General features: G+C 50.8%; 2 protein-coding genes across 11 annotated transcripts in view; one reads left to right on the top strand and one right to left on the bottom strand.

Annotated features, from left to right (window-relative positions):
• FER1L5 (fer-1 like family member 5) overlaps positions 1 to 10,755 on the top strand; it is a 48,160-nt gene extending 37,405 nt beyond the window's left edge. The window contains 23 exon segments of the mRNA XM_073791753.1: positions 323 to 504; positions 1,046 to 1,222; positions 1,545 to 1,634; positions 2,691 to 2,837; positions 2,918 to 3,080; positions 3,236 to 3,261; positions 4,040 to 4,090; positions 4,227 to 4,331; positions 4,648 to 4,767; positions 5,242 to 5,403; positions 5,643 to 5,734; positions 6,139 to 6,309; positions 6,521 to 6,669; positions 6,879 to 7,018; positions 8,184 to 8,272; positions 8,534 to 8,629; positions 8,796 to 8,937; positions 9,163 to 9,262; positions 9,338 to 9,531; positions 9,719 to 9,828; positions 10,118 to 10,265; positions 10,375 to 10,492; positions 10,495 to 10,755. Coding sequence (XP_073647854.1) covers positions 323 to 504; positions 1,046 to 1,222; positions 1,545 to 1,634; positions 2,691 to 2,837; positions 2,918 to 3,080; positions 3,236 to 3,261; positions 4,040 to 4,090; positions 4,227 to 4,331; positions 4,648 to 4,767; positions 5,242 to 5,403; positions 5,643 to 5,734; positions 6,139 to 6,309; positions 6,521 to 6,669; positions 6,879 to 7,018; positions 8,184 to 8,272; positions 8,534 to 8,629; positions 8,796 to 8,937; positions 9,163 to 9,262; positions 9,338 to 9,531; positions 9,719 to 9,828; positions 10,118 to 10,265; positions 10,375 to 10,492; positions 10,495 to 10,601 — 2,879 coding nt within the window. The 3' untranslated portion in view covers positions 10,602 to 10,755.
• Positions 10,756 to 11,724: 969 nt separating this feature from the next.
• Positions 11,725 to 25,772, bottom strand: part of LMAN2L (lectin, mannose binding 2 like) — a 39,925-nt gene continuing 25,877 nt past the window's right edge. For 8 of the 10 annotated variants that reach the window (XM_019931133.2, XM_019931124.3, XM_073791080.1 and 5 more), the window contains 4 exons: positions 17,184 to 17,345; positions 16,818 to 16,932; positions 13,537 to 13,656; positions 11,725 to 13,207 (listed from right to left, as the gene is read on the bottom strand). In XM_019931133.2, coding sequence (XP_019786692.1) covers positions 13,065 to 13,207; positions 13,537 to 13,656; positions 16,818 to 16,932; positions 17,184 to 17,345 — 540 coding nt within the window. In that variant the 3' untranslated portion in view covers positions 11,725 to 13,064. Of the gene's footprint in view, positions 13,208 to 13,536; positions 13,657 to 16,817; positions 16,933 to 17,183; positions 17,346 to 18,428; positions 18,462 to 25,772 lie in introns of all 10 variants that reach the window. The other 2 variants (XM_073791082.1, XM_019931125.3) reach the window with 2 other exon arrangements.

Below are 25,772 nucleotides of genomic sequence, written 5' to 3'. Positions count from 1 at the left end.
TGATGTTCCTTGATGCCAAGGCCACTTGCTGATGCTGTGTGAGGGCAGCCACGTGTAGCCTGGTCCCCAGAACCCCTCCAGAGGAGCCGCCGGGCCCTCCGCGTCTGTGACGGCTAGGCCCCAACCATGATGGTATAAGGGGCCTCTAGCTATAAGCCCATGTGCTCTGTGGCTTACTCTGAGGTGGCCTTCTGGGGAGCTGGAGTGGCTGTGGCTGTCTGGCCTGAGCCTCCCCGGGTACCCAGTCCGGTGGCGGCAGCAGCCAGAAGAGGGGAGAGCCTCACTCGGCAGCTCAAAGGCACAGCTCTCCTTCCACCCACAGCGCCCTTCATTCGGTTGGTCTTCTTGAACCACAGCCAGTGTACCCAAACCCTGAAGAGCTCTGCAGCCCCTACGTGGGCCCAGACGCTCATCTTCCAGCACCTCCTCCTGTACGAGAACCCCCAGGACACCAAAGAGAGCCCACCATTCGTGGTGTTGGAACTGTGGCAGCGGGACCCCCAGGTAAGGTGGGCTGGGCTGGGCAGAGCTCTGAGAAGTTTTTAATGTATTTTTTTGGCCGTACCATGCGGCATGCCGGATCTTAGTTCCCAGACCAGGGATTGAACCTGTGCCCACTGCAGTGGAAGCACAGAGTCCTAACCACCGAACCGCCAGGGAATTCCGTGAGGAGCTTTTATTTTATTTGATTTTTTTGCGGTACATGGGCCTCTCACTGTTGTGGCCTCTCCCGTTGCGGAGCACAGGCTCCGGATGCGCAGGCTCAGCGGTCATGGCTCACGGGCCCAGCCGCTCCACGGCATGTGGGATCTTCCCGGACTGGGGCACGAACCCGTGTCCCCTGCATCGGCAGGCGGACTCTCAACCACTGCGCCACCAGGGAACCCAGGAGCTTTTATTTTAGAGGAGAATATTCGAAAAGTGCTCCAGCGGGACCTGATTCACAGAGCACATCGCATTGATCCTAGAGTTGTCAGAATCCCAGGAGGAGCCAGACCCCTGCCAGCCTGGCCTCCATGTTTTGTGAACTTCCCCTTCCCTCCAGGGCAATGAGAGCTTGTGGGGACGGAGCATGTGGTCACCGGTGGTCTGGCTGGATGTCCAAAAACGGATCCTGCCCCCCATGAGGTGGCACCCCCTTGTAAAAGGGTTGGAGGAGGAAGAGGGCGAGATCTTGGCGTCCTGTGAGCTGATCCTCGAGACTGAGGTGCTGGGAGAGAGGGCCCGGCTGGGAGTGTGGTGCCCAGCGCCCTCACCCTGCCCCACTCCCCTGCCACATGTCCCCACAGCCAGCGGCCCCCAACCGCAGCCCCTCAGCAAAGTCCTGGGGCCCGGGAACCAGAACACTGGGCTGGGAGGTGCCGGCCTGCCCAATGTCTCCCTAACTCCCCTGCCAGCTTCTGCCCATAGGGCTCCGGGGCCGCCGCAGTTGAGCCTCTTAGGGTCCTGCTTGCGTGTGTGGCGGGGCGGGGGACAGTAGGACCAGCCCAACAGGGCCTCAGGCTCCCTGCTCTCCAACCTCATCCCTTCAGAGTCTCAGACAGCAGCTGCCACTCTTAAGTGTTCCCTGGAAGAGTGGGATCTACATCCTCCCCAAGAGCATCCAGCCCACGCTAAGGAAAATGGCTATTGAGGTGACGACACGTGGAGCAGGGCGGGTGGGCAGGGCGCAAGCCACCCCCAGAGCAGCCGAGCACCACGGTGCGCTCTCTGCTGACCCCCTTGGGCCTCCTGCCTACCTGCTCCAAAGCTTGGACCCCGAGAAGATACCAAGTGAGAGATGGAGGGAGACAGGAGAGAAATGAAGTTCTGATAGAACATTTAAAAGTATTTTCATGCAAACCTCTGCAGTGGGTCGTAGACAAAGGGCTTTAGCAACCATTACCTACAGATGTAAGCCTCATGAGGCCCCTGTGCAAAAAGTAGGGACGACCTTCCAGAGACGGAAATTCAGGCTCTGAGAGACAACACATCCACGCACAGTGACACAGGGGCTCAGTGGCAGCGCCAGGGTTTAGGCCCGGCCCTGCCTGACTCCAAATGGCAGGATGTTTCTCACCTCTTCTGAAAGTAGCATGGAGGCGCCCAGGTCAGAACCTACGCGCCCTGCGGCAAAGAGCGGAAGATGGTCAGGTCCTCCCCTCACTGGAGCCAAGATCAGACCACCTGGCTGGTTTCCACTCTGGCCCTGAGGCGGCCCAATGAGTAGGGTGTGGACAGCTCCTGGGGTACCCAGTGTTTGTCCGTTGAGAGTGAGACCCCAGGGTGCTGGCTCGCTGACTGGCCATGGAGTTCTGTGGGATCCAGGTCAGCCACGAGCTGGACGGCACCGAGGTGCCCAAGAACCCCGGGGCACTCCAGATGCTGCGGGCCTGGGGGGCAGCCGGCAGCGGGAGGTAACCCCTGAGAGAGATGATTAGAGGCCAGATGGGCAGCGGGGGAGGAAGGGCAATACCTAATGGGCACCTCCCTCGTGGAGGAGCGACGACAGCGCCCAGGCCTGGAGGACTCACCCCTCACAGGACAGGAGGACTGGGTGGGCCTTCGGACTCTGCCTTCACCCAGCCTCGTGCCCTGGCCCTTTAGGCCAGGGCCAGAAGAGGGGAGAGCCAGACCCACTGCTCCCAGGCCAGGACCCCATCAGAGGGGCCGCCTGCCCCTCCCCCCACCCTCCCTCTCTGTTCCGGCAGATGCTGGTCTGGGGCCTTCGGAACATGAAGCAGGTGCGTTCGCCCCGGCTCCTGGTGGAATGCTGGGAAGAGTCCGTGCAGACAGAGCCCATCAGGGACTTCCAGACCAATCCCAACTTCACCCAGTCAACCCTCTTCCTCACACTGGTGAGAAGGCCTTGGGCCAGGGCTGGGGCAGCCCCGGCTCGTGGGAAGCCTCACGCCCTGGCCTCTCCCTGGGGCTGCAGTACATGCCTACGGATGAGGCCTTCGCGTTGCCCCTGGTGCTGAAGGTGGTGGACAACCAGGACTTCGGCCAGGAGACCGTGGTGGGTCAGGCCAACGTTGACTCCCTACAGCCCTACTTCTGTGACCCGTGGGCTCAGGACTACATGCCCCCACGGCCTCCAAGTACGGCCCTTTCTTCTTGCCCCTCCCCAGACCTCACCAACACGCTGGCACTGGGAGTGGCCAAGGCCCTGGCTGTCCTGCTGGGTTGGTGGCCCTCCCCTCCCCCCCCACTTCTCCCTTCTCCTGAGACTCATGACTGCGCTTTCTCCACGCAGTGCTGTCTGTGAAGAAGTACCAGGAGGTGAGTAAAGGGCTGGAGGCCCCGTGCCATTTAGAGGAAACAGCCCTTGTGTCTGAGGAGGGTACAGATTAAACAGAGTTCCGATATCCGCGCCCCCAGCGTGAGGCCTACTTGTTCACGGGAACTCGAAAGCAGTGATCTCAACCTGGACTGCACATTAGAAATGCCCGAGAGTTTTAAAAATCCTGAGGGACTTCCCTGGCGGTCCAGTAGTTAGGACTCCGCGCTTCCACTGCAGGGGGGATGGGTTCGATCCCTGGCCGGGGAGCTAAGACCCCACGTGCTGCACAGCCCGCCCCCCCCCAAAATGGTTTCTGACCAGTTGCTGGGGGTAAGAACCAGAAGCAGCAATTATTTTATTCAAGCCCAAACCACCTACGCCCCACCCCCGCCCCAGGTGATTCCAGTGTTTCCAAAGTTCAGAACTGCTGCTCTAGAGCAGCACCTGTCAACCTCGAAAGCACAGGAATCCTTTGGCATCTGGAGCAAAAGCAGACTCAGCTTCAGGAGGCCTGGGGTGGGGCCTGAGGCTCTGAACGTCTGAGCCTTTCCAGAGTTAAGTGTGGAGTTGTGGGCAATGAGAACCGAGAACTAACCTGACCCTCCTTCTCAGCCCCAGTCCTATGTCTGAGGATCCCTGAATTAAAAAGCCTCTGTGAAGGGCAAGGGAGCCAGGGCAGGAAGCCGTGGCCTCGAACCCCTTCTGAGCTCAGAAGTCAGAGGCGGTGGGCGGACCGGGCGGCCAGGCCTTGCCTAGCTCACCGCCATCATTTTTCAGCTCCTAGGTTACCTTTATGAAAAGTTCTGGTTCAAGTCCAGCAACGCTGAGGTGACGTAGGCTCAGCCCCGGGGAATAAGGAACAAGTCCAGGCAGCTCAGGGAGGTGGGGCAGCATGACTCCGGGCAGAGGAAGGCCACGGTGCCTTCTCCCCGAGGGCCAAAATGCCCCTCCTCCTCACTGCCAGGATGAACACGACCAGGAAGTGGACTGGTGGAGCAAGCTGTTCTGGGCCACAGGAGATGCTCCCCTGTCCCTAAAGTACAAGTACAAAGAGTATCACACCCTGAAGGTTTGCAGGCCCCTACGACGGGAGACTGATGAAGGATGGAGAAAATCTGCGGGGAGAGGCCAACAAACCCAGCCCCGAGTCCTTGGGGAACCACCAAGTCGGGGGGTGGCTTCCTTTTCACAAGACTCCTGGCCACGCCGCCACAGGCCACACCCTTTCAGGAACCAGGGCTGCCCACCAGCAGCAGCTCTGCTGACCCCGGGGCAGATGCTCTGGGGCGAGACCTGGGTGGCCCCTCAACCCCGATCCTAGGAATGGTCCCCTCAAGCCCTGGCCAGCTCCCCCCGCCAGCCGGGTCCCACACGCCCTCCCACAGGTATACGACTGCGAGCTGGAGGCCGTGCCAGCCTTCCAGGGCCTGCAGGACTTCTGCCAGACCTTCAGACTCTACCAAGAAAGGCCCAAGCTGGACAGCCCTGTGGTAGGGGAGTTCAAGGTGCGTGTCCCAGCCCTGCCTAGCTGCACCTGTCACCTCGTGCCCCTTCTGTCCAGGGAAGACTCTGACAGGAGCGCTGGTTCTATACGCTCGGCATGAGGATGGGGCACGGAGGGCTTGACAGTCTTGGGAGTGGGGGGCAGAGACCGACCTCTGCAGGGACTCAGGGTGGCCTCCCCCAACTCAGGAAGGGCGAGGGCTTCTCAGTCCCAGCTCGGGCCTGTGCTGCTCTCGGAGGCCCTAGAGCCTTCGAAAACAAGTGCGGACCCCAAGGGATGGGTGGGGGTGGAACGAGACCTCCCTTCAGCGGAAAACACCACCGTGGTCCCCGTAGAGCATCTCTGCAGCACATGCCCCTACCCGTCCTCACGGGTTTCATCCCTGCCACCCTCAACACAGACCAGGGGTACCTCCTGGAGGGCTCTACAGAGCCAGGCCAGAGGCCAATACCTTCCCTCCCCAACACACACACAGGGCCAATTCCGTGTCTACCCCTTTCCTGAGAATCCAGACACCCCCAAGCCCCCTCGCCAGTTCCTGCCTTGGCCTAAGAAAGAGGACTTCCCTCAGCAGTGCTTGGTGCGGGTGTACGTGGTGCGAGCAGCCAACCTGCAGCCCCAAGACACCAACGGCCTGGTAACGAGCAGCCCTGAACCGCAGCGCTCGTCTTCCCCAGCCCCCAGCCCGGGCACCCCCCTCACCTCACCCTACACCCCAGCATCCCGGAGCTCCCTCAGGCTGACACCCAGACTGCCAACTTCCCACAGGCCCCATCTGGTACAAGGGGCTCCTTTCTGCCCCACTCCCGCCCTCCCTGACCAACCTGGGCTGACTCTGCATTTCCCGTCCTTCTCTCACGTCTATCTGAACCCCAGTGTGACCCTTATGTGATCCTGAAACTGGGAAAGACAAAGCTTGGCAACCGGGACAAGTACCAGCCCAACACTCTGGACCCCATCTTTGGCGTGTGAGATGCCCCAACGCACCCGACCCCACGTCCCCGCTCCCTGTGCCGGGAGCAGTTCTAGAAGGCAGAGAACTCTCACGTTCCTTTCTAGCCTCCACGTTCCTAGCACAGTGTCCAACAGACAGAAGATGCATTGATGGGCAGCCCAGCTCTCCCCTCCCCCCTCAACCACTTTGCCTGGGAAGGGAGCTCAGAGTCCCACACCCCAGGCCTGTCCAAAGTCACTCCCAGCCACGACTGAGGGATGGCTATTGGCGGACAAGAGCCATCCCAGGCTCTGCTCTCCAAATTCACCAGGGCCAAACAGGGGGTAGAGCACGGGCACGTGTGGTTGGGATGCTGGAGAGGGAGCTGTGTAGATAACATGGTCCTCGGTCTCTGTGTCTCCAACACTCTCACCCAAGGATGTTTGAAATGAGCTGCACCATCCCCCTGGAGAAGGACCTAGAGATCCAGCTGTATGACTTTGACCTATTTTCACCCGATGATAAGATTGGAACCACAGTCATTGACCTTGAAAACCGACTCCTGTCTGGCTTTGGAGCTCGTTGTGGGCTCTCCAAATCCTACTGCCAGTAAGCGTGGACCTGAACCAGGGCAAGAGAGCACGGGGTGGGGGGGTGGTGGTGGAAGAGTAAGCCCACGGCTCCCCTCGAAGACGCCTGCATCCCAGGCTGGGGAACCAGGGCCCGCACCTGTCTGCACCCCTGCTCCCAGCACTGGTCAGCCTGCAGCTCGAAGCAGAGGCTTCTCCAGGACTCAGATCTCCCCACCTTTTCCCCACAGGTCAGGGCCCTTTAGGTGGCGGGATCAGATGCCCCCAAGCCTGCTCTTGGAACACCATGCCAGGCAGAAAGGACTGCCTCCGCCTCTGTTCAGCCCTGAGGATGACTCTGTGTTTTACAATGGGAAAAAATTCAGACTGCAAAGCTTTGGTGAGAAGCACAGCACACTGCCAGAAAGCACAGAGCTGGGCCTCTGCGACAAGTGGGGCTACAGGATGGAGGAGCTGCCCGCCTCCCCTTCTCGCCTGTAACGGATAACCAAGGCCACTGCCCAGGCTGAGGGTGGAGAAGGGGCCTACGTGGGAGACGGGAAGGCTAATGACCTCGTGATCCCCTCCTTCCATCCCCCTCCAATCTAGAGCTGAAGCCCCCTACTGCTCGCTTTCTGGGATCTAAGAAAGAACGCCTTGCGCTGTACCTCCTGCACACCCAGGGACTGGTACCTGAGCACGTGGAGACCCGCACGCTGTACAGCGACAGCCAGCCGGGCATCGACCAGGTATGAGACTGGAGGGGCTGGATCAGGAGGTGGGGAAGCCCACCCATCCAGGACAAGAGGGGAAGGAGAGACCGGGCACCCACAGATGTACGTGAAAAGAAGACAAGCACGTTCTGTGCATGTTAATAAGCAAGAAGTCGCAGTGGTGTCTCTTAGAATATGGAGAAGTTCAGAGCTGGAAACGTCACCAACAAGAAACCGAGGCCCCGTGTCAGCTGTGGAAGTGTTTCGGGGCCTTCCCCGCCGGTGCCAGCACTGCCTTAGTCTCTCCTGAGGGAGGGTTAAGGAGGCAGCACCTGGGGTCAGAGTGCAGGCATCATAGCCCCGGCTTGGCTGTTAAGTGCAGGCTGTGTTTTCTCCACAGCAAGGAACCCCTAACAGGAGGAATAAAAATCCCCACAGGCACCCTAATTATCCCCTACCCTCCAGCCACCAGAATGGCTCACCTCATTCTCCAAATCTCTCAAGCTGATAGCACATTCTAGATACAAAGTTCTCTACTGAGCACTTTTTAAAACCATCCTCATTAAACCTGTTTTCTCATTAAATGGGGCCAATTTCAAAAGAATAAACCTAGGTCACATGGTTTAAAGGAATCTGTCTTCCACTGTTGGTAGTCCTACCCTCTTAACTCTTTTGTCTCCCCTTTTCTCACCAGCTTCAACCCTTCTTTCCTAGACCCCTGTGCTTTGTGGATAGCTTGACATCCTTAGGATGTGGTTCCACAACATAAAATGACCTGGAGATCACCTAGTTTACTCTTACTCAGGGCCACTAAGGTGGCTAATAATTGCAGCCCCAATCCCATTCTGGAGCGCCATCCAGAGAGGCTGTCCAGCAGGACCTGTTAAATGGCATCAACCCTCCAGACCCCGGTTACACTTGCATCCGTGCGCCACAGCCATCAGCCTCGTAGCCATCCTATGCTCCCAGCCTTACTGCACTATTCTCCCAGCCAAAAAAAGAAACAAGTGGAAGCTGAGGGGCGGTGTGCTGACTTCCGGTCTGAAGTCCATCCCACCTCCCAGATGCCTCGATACCCCACCACTCAGTGTTGGAAACACAGCCTCAGCAGACCTAGAAGCTGAGACAGGGCCCCCCCCAGACCAGGATGCGGAGAACGGGGGCTGGCCAACCCCAGCCAGTGAATCCATCTCCACTCTAGGGAAAGGTGCAAATGTGGGTGGACATCTTCCCCAAGAAGCTTGGTCCTCCTGGCCCCCCATTCAACATTGGGCCCAGAAAGCCTAGGAGGTGAGTGACACCCATCTCCCGAGCAACTGCACCACTCGGTGTGGCCTTCCCAGCGTGCGGAGCACCAGTGGGCTCCAACACTGAGTCACGGTGATTCTTTTCCTCTGTTGGGAAACTGGGGAGCCTCCTTTCCCTGTGGTCCCCCAAACGCAGCACGACTTGGGTGGGCACGGAGGGCAGCCTCCCAGGCCTCTCTTCCCTCACCGAGGTTGCAGCTGGGGAGCTATTCCTCAGCAAAGCCTCAGAGAACAGTGGCTACAGGTATGAGCTGCGCTGCATTATCTGGAAAACTGCCCACATGGACCTGAAGGAAAACAGTTTAAGTACCGAGAGGATGAGCGACATCTATGTCAAAGGGTGAGGGAGAGGAGCGGGGCTCCGTCAGAGTGCCCTCAGACTTGCCCAGTTCTGTCTCTCCATTTCTACCCATGCCTGGCGTCTACTGGGCAGCCCTCCTCCCAGGGCTCCAGCTAGGGGTGGGGACAATCCGAGTGAACCCCAGGTGAGTGGACTTTGGCCCCAGGTGGTTATTCGGGCTGGAGAAGGACATGCAGAAGACAGATGTCCACTACCACTCCCTGACGGGGGAGGGCATCTTCAATTGGCGGTTCATCTTCACCTTGGACTACCTGGCAGCAGAGCAAGCGTGCATCTTGAGTCAGAAGGTAACAGGCCCAGGAGCGGGATGCACTCCTACCTCTCCCCTCAGAGCCTGCGAGCTGCACCAAGACACTTGGAATGTGGCCTTGGGTGGAACCACTCCCCGCTCCCCCTCCCCCACTTTCTCCTCCTCCTCAGTGGTCCATCACTGCTGGGTGATGGGCTGCTAAGTGGCCAAAGGAACTCTCAGAGGAGACAGGCCGGAAATACGCTCTCCTGCCATCCTCCAGGACTACATATGGAGCCTGGACCCCACGGTGATGAAGTTCCCAGCCCGGCTCATCATCCAGATCTGGGACAATAACATCATCTCCGCGGATAACTTCCTGGGTGAGATCCTGGCACAGGGCCCGTGACCACAGGACAGGGAGCTCCTTTTTGCTGACGGCATTTCTCTGGGCTCAGGGGTCCTGGAGCTGGATTTGTCTGACATGCCCCTCCCGGCCCGGCACGCCAAGCTATGCTCCATCAGGATGATGGATGCTGACCCCAAGCGGCCTCACTTCCTCCAGTACAAGCACTGCTCCCTCTTTAAGATGAAGACTGTAAGCGGCTGGTGGCCTTGCCAGGTCCTCGATGGCGGCAAATGGCGCTTGTCGGTAGGCGCTGGGGAAGGTGCCTATTGCCTAGGACAGGGCTGACTACTGTGCCGCGTAACTTGGCTCTGACAGACCCTGGGGGCCTGAGCTAAATCCCTTTCCCTTTCTGGACCCTGGGAAGAGGCCTTTAAAACTATCCTTGCTCCTGCCGTCTGAGCTCAGCTCCCACCACCCATGGTGTTTCTAGGGTAAAGTGAAGATGACCCTGGAGATTTTGACAGAGAAGGAAGCCTTAATCAAGGCAGCAGGAAGAGGCCAGTCGGAACCCAACCAATACCCTACACTCCATCCTCCCCTGTAAGGGTCCTGCAGGGCAAAGGCACCAAGCCTCTTCCTCGTTCACAAAGCTGAGCTGCGGGGCCTAGCAGTCTGTATGGGGTGGTGACCAGGGAAGGAGGCTGACAAGTAAAGAGGGATAATTACCGCCCCCCACCTCCCCACTCCGGCTCAATCGGGGAGAACAGCTGGGGACGGGGGAGGGCAGAAGCAGAAGTTGCTTTTTTAAAATGAAAGACCTTTGCTCTGAATTGCTTGACCTGAAGTTTCCCTCTGCCCTCCATTCTCTGCCATCTCTGCTCCTGGACAGACGCACCCATACCTTGCTCATGTGGTTTCGGTCACCCGTTACAAGGTTCATCCATGTTTTCTGGAAACGCTACCGCTTCAAAATCATAGCCATCTCAATCATCCTGCTTATAGGGCTTCTGCTGTTCAACTTTATCTATTCAGCTCCGGTGAGTGACAACCTTGGAGACAGGGGAAAAGGCACAGCTGCTCTCGGGATGACCCAAGAGAGAGCCCTCAGGTTGCTACTTCAGGCGAACTCTTATCTATTCTCTCTAGAACTATTTGGCCATGAGCTGGGTCAAGCCTGAACTTCGGCTGAGCGCTCCCATTCAAATATACGCCAATATCATCAATTCACTAAACACCAGCAACGCCAACTCTTCCAACCTCACCACTCCCATCAGAACCTGAAATCTACAACAGGCCATAAGCTGAAACTCCTCCAGGGACACATAAATCACCTGTGAGCTATTTTCCCAGAACTTCCAGCCCCACCAGACTAATTCCCCCCGTGTCTGCCAGGCTTTTCTCCTGCCCATCCACAGCACTACCCTTGGGCTTCCTACCAGTTCCTTGTTTCCGGGGTCTAGGGATATTCTGACCATTCTGTTCAGACCACTTCCAACAAGAAGGGCAGAGTTGTAATTTTCCACTGAAATAAACAACTTTTGTAATGGAGCCACCCTGTAATTTGGGGGGGGGGGGTTCACAACACCATGAGAGGCTGAAAACGCCAGGCTCTCAGACAAGACTCACAAGGATGGGGACGATGTCACCCTCACGCACCTCCTCGAGTCTCCAGGGACTCTTCCACTCTAAGAGGCCCTGACGTCACAGGAAAACAGAAGGCAAGGAAGGGCACCTGTGAGGAAAGGTGGCTCACGCGGGGTAAGCAGCCGGCCGAGGCCACCGCTCTCACCCCTCACGTGACCAGGTGGCCCCCTCCCCTGGGACACAGCTGGGACTCCAGCGCCCAGAACGACCTTCGGCCCCACTCATGACGGGAAGCATGTTTCTAGAACAAAAGGGGAGAGCCAGAGCAGAACCTACCACGCTAGTCAGATTGTTTCCTTGCACCACACACTGCTCTGAGGCTGGCCCGGGTGGGGGGACTGCATTTCACGTCTTCCCCGCCCTCTTCACAGAGCCTCAAGGACCTCATAAGCTAGAATCACACAAAAGCCACAAGTGTGACGATCTCCACGCTGAGCTGCCCCTCCTGCACCCCTGCCCGGGCCAGCTCACGAGCCCACCGGTGTCCTCCCACTACAGGGGTCTAGCCAATCTCCCCCGGAACTCAAAAACACAGAACAGCCATTTGCTTTCTCAGTTCCACCTGGTCCGAAAGCCAAGCCCGGGGCCCCAGCTGACCCTCTGTCACTCTGGAGCCGCTCTGCCATGGGGGGAGGTCAGGAGGGTCCCACTGTCATCCCACCTGCATGAGAGCACTACCGCCTATGGGAAGGATACAAGAAAGCTGAGGACAACAGAAACCCACAGCCAGGCAAGGTAACCCTCCTTTCCTTCAGGGCTGAGCAGAGGGCTTTCCCAACCCAGAAGGCAGGGCAAGCGTGGATGGCTTACGGCTCAGCCAAACCCACCCGTAAAAGGAAGGCCACTCAGAAGTTCACGTTTGGTTTCCATCAGCCATGTTAAGACTTTCCCTCAGGCTACAGAAGCACAGAGCTAGGAGAGCTCAGAGTCCAAGCCCTCCAGGGAGCCTCCGGCCTGTTAGCAATGGAATCACAGGGCAGACAGGTGAGCAGCACGTGACCCCTCATCAGGTAAGGCAGTGGAATCAGGGCTGACCCACAGAGGACACTCAGGCTCGGCTGCTCAAATGACAATGAACTCTTCCAGGCACAGATGCCGGGGGTCTACTGCTTCCAGATTTACAACAACCATTCCTTATCCATTAAGAAAGAGAAGCCAGGTTTCCTCTTTGGGCAGTATCCAAGCTCAGGCTATAAGAACAAAGTTTCCTTACATTTTGAACACTCTAAGTAGGCTTCCAAAAATTATGATGAACACAAGACATGCAGCTAAGCAGGCTCCAGAGAGTCCAGAAACATCTCCACGTGGTCAGATCATGTGACAGGTGTTGCTTTCAGTGTCAAAAAGTGGAGCAGTCAGTTTCACAGTTAGTCCCACTGCATCCGTGACGTCTCCCAAGCTTCTCTTGACCTGCACACCAGCTTTCAGCCAAACCTGGCTGAGGGCCTAAAGGGACCTAATTGGGAGGGTCATGACCACACCAACAGAACCAAGATCACCCGCAAGAACAAAGGCTAGAGCCGTGAGCCCCAGCAGAATGCCCCCTCCCTACGGCCACCTAATGAGGGTCAGTGAAACTCAAGTTTGTTGTGTAGCCCCAGGCCCCAAGAGAGAGGCAGCCAGATGTCTTTTCCAGCTCAGGTTGCATCTGCAGAGGACAATGAATGGAGGGGAGGAAGGCAAGGCAGGGAAGAAGTTTCCATCCAGATTTCCAAGGAAAGCTCCTCAGGTGGAGAGAGGCTTAGACAAAAAGCAAAAACCAGTGGACAGATGTCTGGAAGGTATGAGGAGTTATCATTTTTCTAGTCTTTGCAGATTTAAGAATGAAGTACGAGGGTCCTCTGAGCCCAACAACAAGGCAGCCTGGGCTATGACACTCTTTCCGGTGGTTTTGGCATCATGACAGCCTATGTTCTCTCCATCCCTCTTCGCTCCCAAGTGGCAGGACTGCGGGGAAAGGCACATCACAGCAGCATTGCCCAGGGGGGTGGGCTTCCTGATCCAGAGTTAGACGTCCTCATGGGTGACCATGGGAACGCAGCGTCCCTGCACTCAAAGCTCCAGTGACAGAACCGAGTCCTTGACCAGCTGCTGGAGACGAGAGAAGACCCGCCTGGCTATGTGCTCAGGCCAGTGCCTGCTCCTCCCATACTCCTGGGTGACAGTCACAGAGGTCGTGATCGCAGGAGGGCTCAGTAGAAGCGCTTTCGGCTCTGGTCCTGCCATTTGTTGTAGAGTATGAGCCCAATGACAATGGCAAATACGGAAAACACCAAAGAGAAAAAGACGATGAGAAAGAGGGCCAGGCCACTCAGGGGCGGCAGCGGGGCTGTCACTAAGAAAGCAAGAGAGAAGCAAGTCAGAATGAGGGAGCCCGCCCGGTGGGAAGGGCCAACCAACAAGTTATCGAGTCCCCATTTCTGGGAGCTAGAGCTCAGACTCTCCCTTTCCGGATGCCGCAATTTAAAACCTAACAGCCCACAGTCTGCTCATCTGTAACACAGAGACAAGCGAGAAAGCAGGGGCAAGTGCTCCAAGTGCTTCGGAGAAGAACCCCGAAAACAGGCAGCCCCGCCCAGCTGTACTGCATGTCACCCCAGACCCCCACAGCCCTCAGCCTCCTCACTGGCCATGGGGCCTTTCCCCAGGATCCCCCGTGCTCACTCTCGGGCAGTTTCATGTTGTCCACCGAGGGCAGGAACACATCTCGATGCAGCTTCTCCTCTTCTGGGGTTCTCTCCACCGTCAGCTCAAACAACTTCAGGGAAATGACATCATGGTTGTCTAAAGAAAAAGAGAACAAGGATTACTCAAGCCACCCTGAACAGAATGTCTTGGTTCAAGCTTCTAATCCACAGCTAACAAAGTGACCTGAAAAAAAATAACTGAAACTTGTTTCTCATCTAAAAATAAGGACAAAGAACAGGGAATATTCTACATTATCCTGCATTTATAGTTTTTATCAACAAGCATGCATTACCTATATAATTTTAAAATTTAGAGAGGGACTTCCCTGGTGGTCCAGTGGTAAAGAATCCGCCTTCCAACGCAGGGGACGCGAGTTCGATCCCTGGTCGGGGAACTACAATCCCGCATGCCTCGGGGCAACTAAGCCCACGGCACCTCAAGTAGAGAGCCGGCGTGCTGCAAACTACAGAGTCCACGTGCTCTGGAGCTGCGGTGCCACAACTGCAGAGCTCACACGCCCTGGAGCCCGCGCACAACTAGAGAGAAAACCCGCACGCCACAACTAGAGAGAGAGAAGCCCGCGTGCCACAACGAAAGATCCTGCATGCTGCAATGAAGATCCCGCGAGCCACAACTAAGACCCGACGCAGCCATAAATAAATAAATAAATAAAATATATAAAAAAAGGAAAGTCAATGTTATAAAAATAAATAAATAAAAAATAAAATTTAGAGACGATACAAGAACTAACCCCCAATCACACGTAAAACCTTCTAGTGAAAGGAGACACAGTAGCCCCACAGCTTCCCTTTAACATGGACAACACACACAAGCAAGACAGAAGAGGGCCTCACAGCAGCTGTTTAACGGGCCATGAGCAGGGCACAGCTATTGGCCTGGAACACACTTCCCTTCTGGACTGTGCCTAATTCTTTGCAGTAACTGTGACCCTGAATCTCACTATTAATTACCAGAGAAGGATGAAGAAGTTAGGGACTCAATTTTTTCTCTCCTTTTTTAAAGTAACATTATAAATTCAGACAGTCAAACATACTTGACGCGTCTCAATACACTGAAGTTGTATCTCTTACTGAAGCTCAACCCAACCCAAGTTTATCCAGTGGGAGCCTACTGAAGTTGGCTCCCAAGTCCTTTTACACGAACCCAGAAGTTTTTGGTATCTTCCTTGCTTTTCTAGGAAGTTTTCAGCCTGTATTTCCTACCTTAGACCCGGCATTAGCCATTTCCCCAAGAAGCTCCTGTTCCCGTTAGTATTGGTATTTGTACTAAGAGACCACAAATATGGGTGCTAGGGGTGCTCACTGCTACTAGGTTGGTTTTTGCAGACCGGATTTCTTGCCATCTCTATTATTAGGATGGCATTTATAGCTGCTTGGACTCTCAGAATCTTTAGCAGACCCCCAGGTAAAAAAACTGGATTTACCTTCAATTAGAAAAAATGTTTTCTTTGCCAGGACTGAGATTAAACCATGGGACAGGATAAAGAACCACAGTGATGCTCCTCACAATGTAGGGGCATCAAAGGCTGGGACAGCTGTGATGTGTCCTTTCTCAGCAGTTTCCAATAATCCACAGCAAAACAAGTTAAGATGTTAACAAGAAAGACCTTAATAGAAAGACGCAATTTGTATTTAGGGGTATCCTACAGGTGGAGAACATGGATGTACTAACCTAGGCATTATTGCCAAGAACTTAGAACAAAGGACTCCTTAGGATAAACAAAAAATTACTCTTTGGCCATTTCCAACAGTTGGGAACAACTTCCCACTGACAAGTACAACAGGAGGTTAACTGAGCAGGTCCCAGAAGCCTGCAAGCTCACAGGAAACTTGTGGACAGGGATACCTCTTTCAACTTGAGTCATATAACAAGATTCCATAGCAAAGATCTCCAGACTGTGCCTCCCCTTACCTGTGCCAAGGTAAGATGTCCCACAGTTCTGGCCTACCTGCACAGTATTTAGAACTGGCTGCCAAAATTAATGTCTTATAAGTGACAGGAAGCAGATCAATGGTTGCCTGGAGGCAAGATAAGGGAGGAATCCTGCAAAGGGGCACAAGAGAACTTTTCCCTGATGGAAACATTCTGTATCTTGACTGGGATGGTGGTTATAATATGTAAATATTTGTCAAATCTCTTCACACTATATACTTCTGTTATGTGGAAAGCATATCTCAATAAGGTTGATTTTTTAAAAAAAATTAGTTGCCAGGATTTACAAAATCAGATTTCATTAAAAAAATCCAGATTTCCAGCTTCTCTTGAAAAACTAGAAGACATGGCCTCATTGAGCCCACATTTTCTATTGGCAACAACGGCTGAAACTGAGTGGATGCTGCCCATTTCAGATGGGTATTTGCCTTTCTTTCTTGCCAGAAGAAAGTTCTACTTCATCCTAGCTTCACTCATAATACATTATATCAAAAGAACCAAAAGTTTAATTCTTTACCTCTTCTGAAAAGACGTTATGATTGATGCTAAAGCCAAGGGAGAGAATAAGCACATAAAAGAAGCTTCTAATCGGAAACAAGTAGGAAGAAAATCCAGAGAAGAGAGAACAGTAGAAAAGCCCGGTACTGCTAACGCCACATAAGTCAAGGAAGGCAGGGGTTTCAGAGCAATTGGTCAAACAAGCTGAAGAGAGGACCAACAGCAAGCACACAGAACAGCGAAGAAACAGAAGAGCTTTTGCAAAACTACTTGTGCTAATAGCATGGCAGAGACACAGGCCTGAGTGCAGCATTTACCATGGGGGTAAATCTACAGAGGTGGATGTCTTAGAAACGCAAGCATCTGCACACACAACACATTCAAAAGTCTGAGCACAAAGGAGAGTCTGGGGGTCGGAAGAGGGAGGGCAGAGTCAAGGAAAAGCTTTGTTAAGAGAAAGGGAACTAAGCACATTAGGTGAAAGGACAGGAACCTGGCTATAAAAAGAGGCACAAGAAATAGGAAAGCACAGAACTCAAAACACAGGCTGGAAGAGCTGGCTTGATGTAGAGGCAAACACTGCTTTCCATTAGCACCAAACATCTCCCGAAGACAACTGTGCTAGATAACCGCCGGCCTGGGCTTTTAAGGGATCTCAACACGAGAATGCAGGAAGATAAGCGCTCACAGGGCACTTGTTTGCCAGAGTTCTGCATGGCTGGCTCTCCCCTCTGAGAAGCCTCACCCAGGCTGCCTATTGAGATGTGATCTCAGTTAGGGCAAGTAAGGAACGCACATGGCAGTACCTGAGAGATCCCCAGTGATGGAGGAGGTGCCGAAGTAGTAGCCCCGGGGCAGACGGACACCGGGCACCTCTATGCAGTCCCTCCACTCATGCTTGCCATCGATGTCCATCATTATCTAGAATAAAAAGAAGAGATAGGGCTTCCCTGGTGGCGCAGTGGTTGAGAGTCCGCCTGCCGATGCAGGGGACACGGGTTCGTGCCCCGGTCCGGGAAGATCCCACATGCCACAGAGCGGCTAGGCCCACAACAGTGAGAGGCCGACGTACCGCAAAAAAATAAAAATAAAAAAGTGATAAATCAGGGCCAGGCCACGGAAGTGGGAGCGAGACAGCCCATATCGCCAACAGGTCCAGAACAGGGACTCACCGTCAAATGCCTCTTGACATAGCGAATCACAAGGAAGGTGTCATAATGGAGATTGCGGACAATGGCCGTACAGCCCCCCAGCTCTGTAGGCCGCCCGTCCCGCTCGTGATCATAGCTGAGGGAGCCATTGTTCACCATGGCTGAGATGTAGGGGAAAACCCGCTGGGAAAGCAGGGAAGGAAAAGCAGAGAACGGTGAGGAAGTACTCTTAGGAACACCTGTGCAAACAGCATCAGGAATTCTGCACATAAAGCTGAGGTCCTCACAGCAGACCAGACAACCACTCTGTCGCATCACTAGCAGCCCCCAAGAACCCACACTGAGATGGTCACTCGAGGGACATGGCCCAGAGGTGACTGACCTCTCTACCTGCCTTCAGGAATCCTCCTTGCACCCATTTGGGGTGGATCTGGAATGGCCCCTCTGACACTCTGGAGTCTGACTGGAATCCTCCCAAAGATCGCCATTTGGCACTTATAGTCTACACAAGACTGTTGTTTTTCTTCGTGTGTGTGTGTGTGTGTGTGTGTGTGTAATGGCCATGTAAACTTCTTGAAGAGAAAAATCATTTATTATGCCTCTCTGCATGTGTCCACCTTAGCTCCATCCCTTCCCCCCCAGGGCAAGTATTTTGCACACAGAGGTATTCTGAAAATACCTGTTCAATCAGGGAAATCTTTCCATTCAGGATAGCACCTTTCAAATTCTAAAATTCTATAAGCATATGATGTTAAATGGGTCAGGACTCAGAAAGGGCAGTGCCAGAACCAGGCTGCAAGGTGGTGTTCTCCGGCCACAGATGACTATTCTTAGTCAAAAGACCACCCAGCCCATTTAAGCTTCACCACACATAACTTCTCCCACTAATACTCAGGGCAAGGTTCTCCCACTGAAAGTTTCCTCATATGCCACCCATTTTCCCACCTACTTCAGAGGTCTTCTCTCTCCAATAGACTCGTGGAGCAAATTCTTCCCTAGAAATAATGAGCTAACCATTCCAGAACAAGCCCAGTGCTAAGGCAGTGCAGAGAGGCAGGGGGATGAAAGGACAGGAAACATGAGACATGCCACTTCTTTGGTGAGTCCCTCATTGTCCTAAACAATCAACATGCAAGGTGAAGATGCAGTCAAAATCGGAGACTGGTGACTCCTGAGACAACAGCCACACGGATTCTAAACAGTAGCAAATGTTGGATGGACACATAGGGAGTACGGGATGGCCATGGTGGGTCAAGAACTGAGTACCTGGACTCCGGGAGAATATCGTCTCTTCTGGGCCTGAGAGGGTCCAGCAGGTTATTATAAAAACAAGAGAGGGCACAGAAGACAGGAGACCAAGTCAGAAAGAAACAGCCATGGAAGAGCTATGACCCAGCTGTGGTGGATGAGCAAACCAGTCTAAATCCCCAAACAGAATTTTAGGGTCCATGGAAGGCACTTCGCAAGTCTTCATACCCCTCAAAACTACAGGCAAAACTATACGCACAGGTGTTTGTGCATTTTCTAAGGAGAGGGTCTGCTGCTATCATCAGGTTCTCAAAGGGGTCCACTAGGAAGACCCCTCTAACCCACGTGGGGTCCTGAAACTCTCCGAAACTTTATAAAACACACAGCATCACACTCTCCAAGCAGGCCTCACTTATGTCTCTGACAGTCCAAAAGTCAGGCCATGAGTTGGTCTGTACCCAGACTACAGTATTTCTTTAGCAAGGGGAGAGACAGGAGTGGTAAATGGGGCTAAATTCTTCCAAATTCAAGATGTCCTTTACTGCCCAGGATCTGAGGATATAGCTCTTTCCCAGAAGACAAAAATCCCATCACTTGAGAGGCTATCAAATTAACCCTAATCCAAAGGGATCGTTTACCCTGTAATTGAGCCTTATGGACATATATTTCCAAACAGTTATTCTAACCGACAACATGTGGGCAAGAAAAAGCTCTGTGGGAACGCTGCAGCAGGACAGACTTAGAAAAATCACAAGGTTCAAGCATGTTTAGCTTTGCTCCAGAAAACTGCTACAGTTCTAAGCTACTAGCAGTAACAGATACCTGCACAAGCTCAGCTCGGCCCTGCCCTACAGGAAGTGTGGGCAAAGGTGTAGAACCCAAAGCGTTCCTGCCCTCTAATCCTTAGTGAGCACCTGTTACGAGCCAGGCACAGTCCCAGATGCTGGGCGCTCAATGGCAAACAAGATAGGCAGACATCTGCTCTCATGGAGCTGACATTAGAGTGGAGGGGACAAACAATAAGTAAGTAAATAAAATCACTTGAGACTGATAAATGCTATGATGAAAATAAAATAGGTAACACAATAGAGACTGATGAGGAAACATCTCTCTGAGGAGACATCTGAGCTGAGACCCAAGTAGTTAGAGAGAATCCACCAAAAAATCTGAGGGCACAGGAAGCATGAGGTTAGCATATTCAAGGACCAGAAGATGACAGGGGTGTCTTCAACCCAGCTAGTGAAGAAGGGGCTGGTGTGAGCTGAGGAGGGAGCCAGCTCACACCAGCCCCTTACAGGCCACAGCAAGGGTCTGGGGTGAGCCTCAGAGTAGCGGCTCTTCTCTTGTGCCACTGGTGGCATATGTACAGGATTACAGAAAGGTATGAAATGAATCAGTGGATGATTGAACTACTGGAAAACTACTCTTCTACAACTATCATTCAGGACAAGGGAATCATGAGTATGTTATCAGCAGTTTACAGAGATGGGCTTCTGACAAGAAAGCCCGTAACTTCAGTGAACAATTAGGGAAAGAAGGGATTGAAAATGCCCTCGTGAGCTCTGATGATCCCAAGCCTTGCTTCATTTATCAACCCCAGCACCTGTGATCAGAAGTTGAAGTTGTAAAAAAAAAAAAAAAAAAAAGTTGAAGTTGTAACTTTCAAGGGTGTGCCTAGGACGGCGATCCTTAACCTAAGGGGGCCTTACCAAGGCTGGTGAAGCAGCCAATCAGCCAGTATCAGCCAGAGGCAAGCTGGGCCTCAGGATGACCTGGGGGAGCTTTTCAACTGCACATACACGTGGGTCCCGCAGTCAAAGAGCCTCACTCAGTAGGTCTAGAATGGGGCACGGGGCTATGTATTTTTTAAGAGGCACCACAGACGACTGGGATGTGCAGCCAAAGTTAAGAAATACTGCCCTACACAGAGTCCCACAGCTTTGGAGCTGGAATCTGTCTACTTCAGCAACTCCTGACTCGGCCTTCCACCTTCCACCTCACATTAACGATGTCTTTAAATGCCATCTTAACTTCTATGCCCAGTCAGGAGTTCTTGAAGGGTTCCTTGGGTACCCACTCATTTGACACAGCAGCTCATTTTCTTTCCTTGGAAAGCAGCCTATATATAGCCAGAACCAAAGGCAGAAGAATCACCCTGACTCCGGCAAAGGTGGTAGTTTCATTCCTAATTTAAGAGTCATCAAAAATTAGGAACTCCTACCTATTGTCCAAATGGTTGATGTTGGAAAGGTGGGGAGATGTCTTCAACTTTTTGTATTACAAGGCGCTCCACACGGTATTGCACCTTCAGCACAACTTGATTGAAAAGAGACTCATGAACTTGTGGCTGTATGGATCCTATGCTAAAATTCCACAGGTGCAAAGCACACAGGCTGCGAACCACTAGGTGTAAAAAAGAGCACACTCGGCCCTCTGTAATCAGGGAGACCTGGGTTCTAAATGCAGTTACACCACTCACACCTGTGTAATCTCCCTGAGATTCTATTTCCTCACTGTAAGCAGGGAGAATAATACACAGCTCACAGGGTTAATTACGAAGATGAAATATGTAAAGCATTTAGTACAGTGTCTGGTGTTCAGAAGGGAGTCAATAAATGTTCATTCAACCAATGACTAAATTAATGAATTTTTAGATATATTGTTCACAGGTGTTCATATATAAACACAAAGCCAAACATATGTCTTTTAGAGCAGTAATTCCCAGACCATTGGCTGCCATGGACCACTAAAATCTCTAAACATGTTTTTGGGATTAATAGGTTTGCCTTTTCTTGCTTTTTTTTTTTTTTTTGCCTACTAAATATATTAAAATATAATAATGAATGACAGGACAACCATCTGTAATAAACATCATTTTTAAAAAGAACATTCTAAACCAAAAAAGAAAGAACTATATAATTTTATAATAAATAATTAATAAAACATTTCACATTTATGAAAAGTCACTTCATTGTTCCTATTCTTAAACCAGTGAAACTCTGTAACCAACCAATACGAGTCTATGAACCAGCATCTAGGAGCCATTCTCTTAAAGCAGGTTTACCAACCTAAACCCTAGTGCAGTTGAGGAAGCTGGCCAAGTTTGCTCCCTGGAACGTAGATGTGAAAAAAAGGAGGGTGGGAGGGGAGAGGGAGAGCACAGAGCCACACCAGCTACTGCCAAGATGTCGGTAAAATGTCTCTGGGAACGTCACTTAGTGGTGTGAATACGAATGGCTAGCGTTTTTTGAGAGCTTACTCCGGGCCAGCCACTGTACTCAGTAATGTATACATATGCGTTCATTTAATTCTCACAACCCTAAGAGGTAGTACCGGTATCTGCATTTCACAGTTAAGAAAACTTGTTTAAGATAACGGAGGTATTAAGTAGTGAAACAAGCGTTTGAAACCAGGTAGTCTGGCCTCAGAGCCCTGGCTCAATCACTATGACACACTGCTCTCAAGATCAATCAGTATGGAACAATGGTTGGTATATACTTAGATACAACCAAAACCAGCAAACAAACAAACAAAAAACCTAGGTCTCTAATATACCCTGAAACACAAAGAAATACTGGAAAATGGCTCCAAATTAAAGGAAAGGAGAGATATGACAACTGAATGCAACACAGGATCTGGGGTTTTATTTTGCTATAAAAGACACAGTGGGGACAACTGGTGAAATCGAATAAGGTCAATAGATTAGATAATAATTCGTTACCAGTGTTAAGTTCCTGATTTTTATCACTGTGTTTAGGGAAGACAAGTGAAAAATTTAGGATTAAGTAAACATGATGAAGGCAATTTACTCTTAAGTAGTTCAGAAAAAATATACACATATGCATGAGGTCAGACACACACACGCACACACACACACACGCACACATGAGCACAGGCACAGACAAACATACACATATACACGTAAAAGAAAAGGACAAAGCCAATGTACTAAAACATTAACATTTTGGGAAATCTGGGTGAAGAGCATTCTGGAATTCTTTGTTGCATTACTGTAAGTTATCTGTAAGTCTGAAATTATATCAAAATTAAAAAATTTTAATGATTAATCTGAATCTAGTATTTACCACACTTTCAATTTTTCTATGTCTAAAAAATTTCAAAATTAAAAAAAGGTTTAAAAAAACAGTATGTTAAATATGATGCAATGTTTTCATTTTTAGAAAGGTGTGTATAGTTCTGTTTTTTAGTCTTTTCTGATTTTTATGTAATGAGCTTTTACATAAAAATAAGAATTAACAAAACAAATGCCTCTTCTACAGCACCTCCACGTGACCGTCCCCTTGGCTCACCAAAAGAACACACTCACTGCCACTTCCCAGACAGATACTTTTCAGACTTTCAAAACTTTCTAAGTCGCTGGTCCTACAGTACTCTTCATCCAACTAACCCTCTGTGCAGGAACCTGGATAGAGGTGACTGGCTAACTGAGCAATACCCATCCTACTTAGAATGGGTAACATCAGTGAGATTAAGCAGCATGAGAAGGCCCCTGCTCCATAAGCCCCCAAACACCTACTAAACTAGACTAGCTGTGACTCTGTCTCCAAGTCTCAAAGCTCCTCAACTGGAGGATACGGAATAGTGCAGCCTCCAGGCCAGCTGACTGCCTGGAAGAGCTTCACATACTTGAACATTAATCATCATGAACTCTTAAACTCACAGAACGATTTTAGTCCCATTTATCTTAGTTGTGATCCCCAACTAGAACAAACGCAAACCAAGTAATGTGGGGACTTCAATAGAGTACTGTAAAATCAGGAACCCTTAAACTCCAGGTATGCCCCAAACACTGAAGTTCATAACCCACCTACTCAGACTACAAGGGCCAAGATGCAGAACACAGCCTAAGAGGCAACACCTTAATCTCACTGCTAACCACCATTACGGTAGTATGTGAATACTTCTTGTTAACTCTATGGAATAGGAGATCTTGTCTATAGTTCTACTGTGGGGAACCCATGAATCTCCTGACATTGTATATAAAATCCTATTGTATTCAAATCTACCAGAAAGCTGTACATTTCTACTTCCCCTGAAATCTAGTTCTCACCAATGAAGCTCAGCCTCACTGCCTAATCACATCTGAGAGCTTGCTGGACCTAGTTTCCAAAGGAGTGTCTCTTAGAAAACACTGCTTCACCAAGGACTGAGGAAAAAAAAACAACCCTAAGTCACATCCAAGTAGTATAACAAGAGAATTTAAGAACTTATGGAGTTCCTTTAATACTGTAAAAATTCTGTCCACCAACAATAGAGACCAAAAGGGATTAGTGTCCTCATCAACATAAAGATTTGAGGGAATGTGCTTTTCAATTGGAACGGCGTATTATTGTTAATTTTCTTTCAGTTTCAAAAGAGGAAAAACAATCATCACATTAATAAAATACGGGAAGCCCCTCAAACTAGACTTCCAAGCTGGCCTGATCCGAGAAGAGCAGTGAGCTGCTCGCACCACTTTCCAACCAGCTGTTTCTGCCTCCAGGGGTGAGGTCTGAAGGTCTCACTGGGCTCTCATTCCAGGAAGGCCTCTTGCCACCATACTCTGATTTCAACTGAGAGAAGACATTCCTACTCCAAGACTGCTACTGAGTTCTCTGCAATTTTTCACCAACATCTGGGTTCTCCTGAGAAATGGATGACCATGAGCTGATGACTTCCTGGTGCCAAGAAAAGATGATCAGGTTGTGTTTTAATCAACACTGTAAAAAGTTAGCAATGCCAAGATGTAACTCACATACCACACAATTCACCTATTTAAAATCTATAATTCGGGGGCTTCCCTGGTGGTGCAGTGGTTGAGAATCTGCCTGCTAATGCAGGGGACACAGGTTCGAGCCCTGGTCTGGGAGGATCCCACATGCCGCGGAGCAGCTGGGCCCGTGAGCCACAACTACTGAGCCTGCGCGTCTGGAGCCTGTGCTCCGCAATGAGAGACCGCGATAGTGAGAGGCCTGCGCACCGCGATGAAGAGTGGCCCCTGCTTGCTGCAACTAGAGAAAGCCCTTGCACAGAAACGAAGACCCAACACAGCCAAAAATAAATAAATAGATTAATTAAAAGAAAAAATCTGTAATTCAATGGGTTTTAGTATGTTCACAGGTAAGATTATGATAACTGCAATGAACTGTAGAACACTTTCATCACCCCCAAAAGAAACCCTGTGCACTCTCCCCACCCCAGCCCCCAACCCTGGCAACCACTCATCTACTTTGGCACCTGGCAACCACTCATCTACTTTGTCTCTATAGATTTGCCTATTCTGAACGTTTTTTTATATATGGGATTATACAATATGTGGTCTTTTGTGACTTGCTTCTTTTGCTTAGCATCTTTCCAAAGGTCATCCACATTGAAGCATGTATCAATGCTTCATGTTCTTTTAATGTTGAATGATATCCCATTGTATAGATATAGTTTGTTTATCCATTCATCAGCTGATGGACATTTGAGTTGGATCCATTTTTGGCTATTATGAATAATGCTGCTATGAACATTCATGTAACTTTTTGTGTAGACATGTTTTTATTTCTCTTGGGTGTATATACCTAGGAGTGGAACTGCTGGATCACATAAACTCTACATTTAACCATTTGAAGAACTATGGAATAGTTTTCCAAAACAACTGTACCATTTTCCATCCCCACCAGCAGTGTATGAAGGTTCCAATTACTCCACATTTTTACCAAACTTGTTATCATCTGTTTTTTTTATTTTAGCCAGACAAGTGGATATAAAGTTGGCATCTCATTGTGGTCTTTTTTTTCGCACTGTGGTTTTGATTTGTATGCCCCTAATAGCTAATGACGTTGAGCCTCTTTTCATGTGTTCGTTGGCCATTTATATCTCTTCTTTGGGAAGTATCTATTCAGATCCTTTGGCCATTTTTCACTTGGGCCATCTTTTTAATTACTGAGTTGTACCTAGAATATATAAGGAACTGTTACAAGTCCCTTATCGGATATACAATTCACATTTATTTTCTCCTATTCCATGGGTTGTCTTTTCACTTTCTTGATAGTGTCCTTCAAAGTATAAAACTTTTTAATTTTGGTGATTCACGTTTAGTTTTTGATCCACTTTGGGTTAACATTTGTGTATGGTGTGAGGTAGGGAAACACTTCATTATGCTGCCTATGGATATCCAGTTGTCTCAGCACCATCTGGTGAAGAGATGATTCTTTCCTTATTGAATTGACTTGGCACCTTTATCAAAAATCACTTGTTCATAATTGTGAGGATTTATGTGTGGATTTTCAATTCTATTCCATTGACCTATATGTCTACCCTTATGCCAGTACCACACTGTCTTTATTACTGTAGCTTTATAGTAAGTTTTAATTA

This window comes from Tursiops truncatus, chromosome 14 (assembly GCF_011762595.2).
Source record: "Tursiops truncatus isolate mTurTru1 chromosome 14, mTurTru1.mat.Y, whole genome shotgun sequence".
Lineage (NCBI taxonomy): Eukaryota > Metazoa > Chordata > Mammalia > Artiodactyla > Delphinidae > Tursiops > Tursiops truncatus.
The sequence above is the reverse complement of the archived record's forward strand: the minus strand, read 5'-3'. Positions and strand labels throughout refer to the sequence as shown.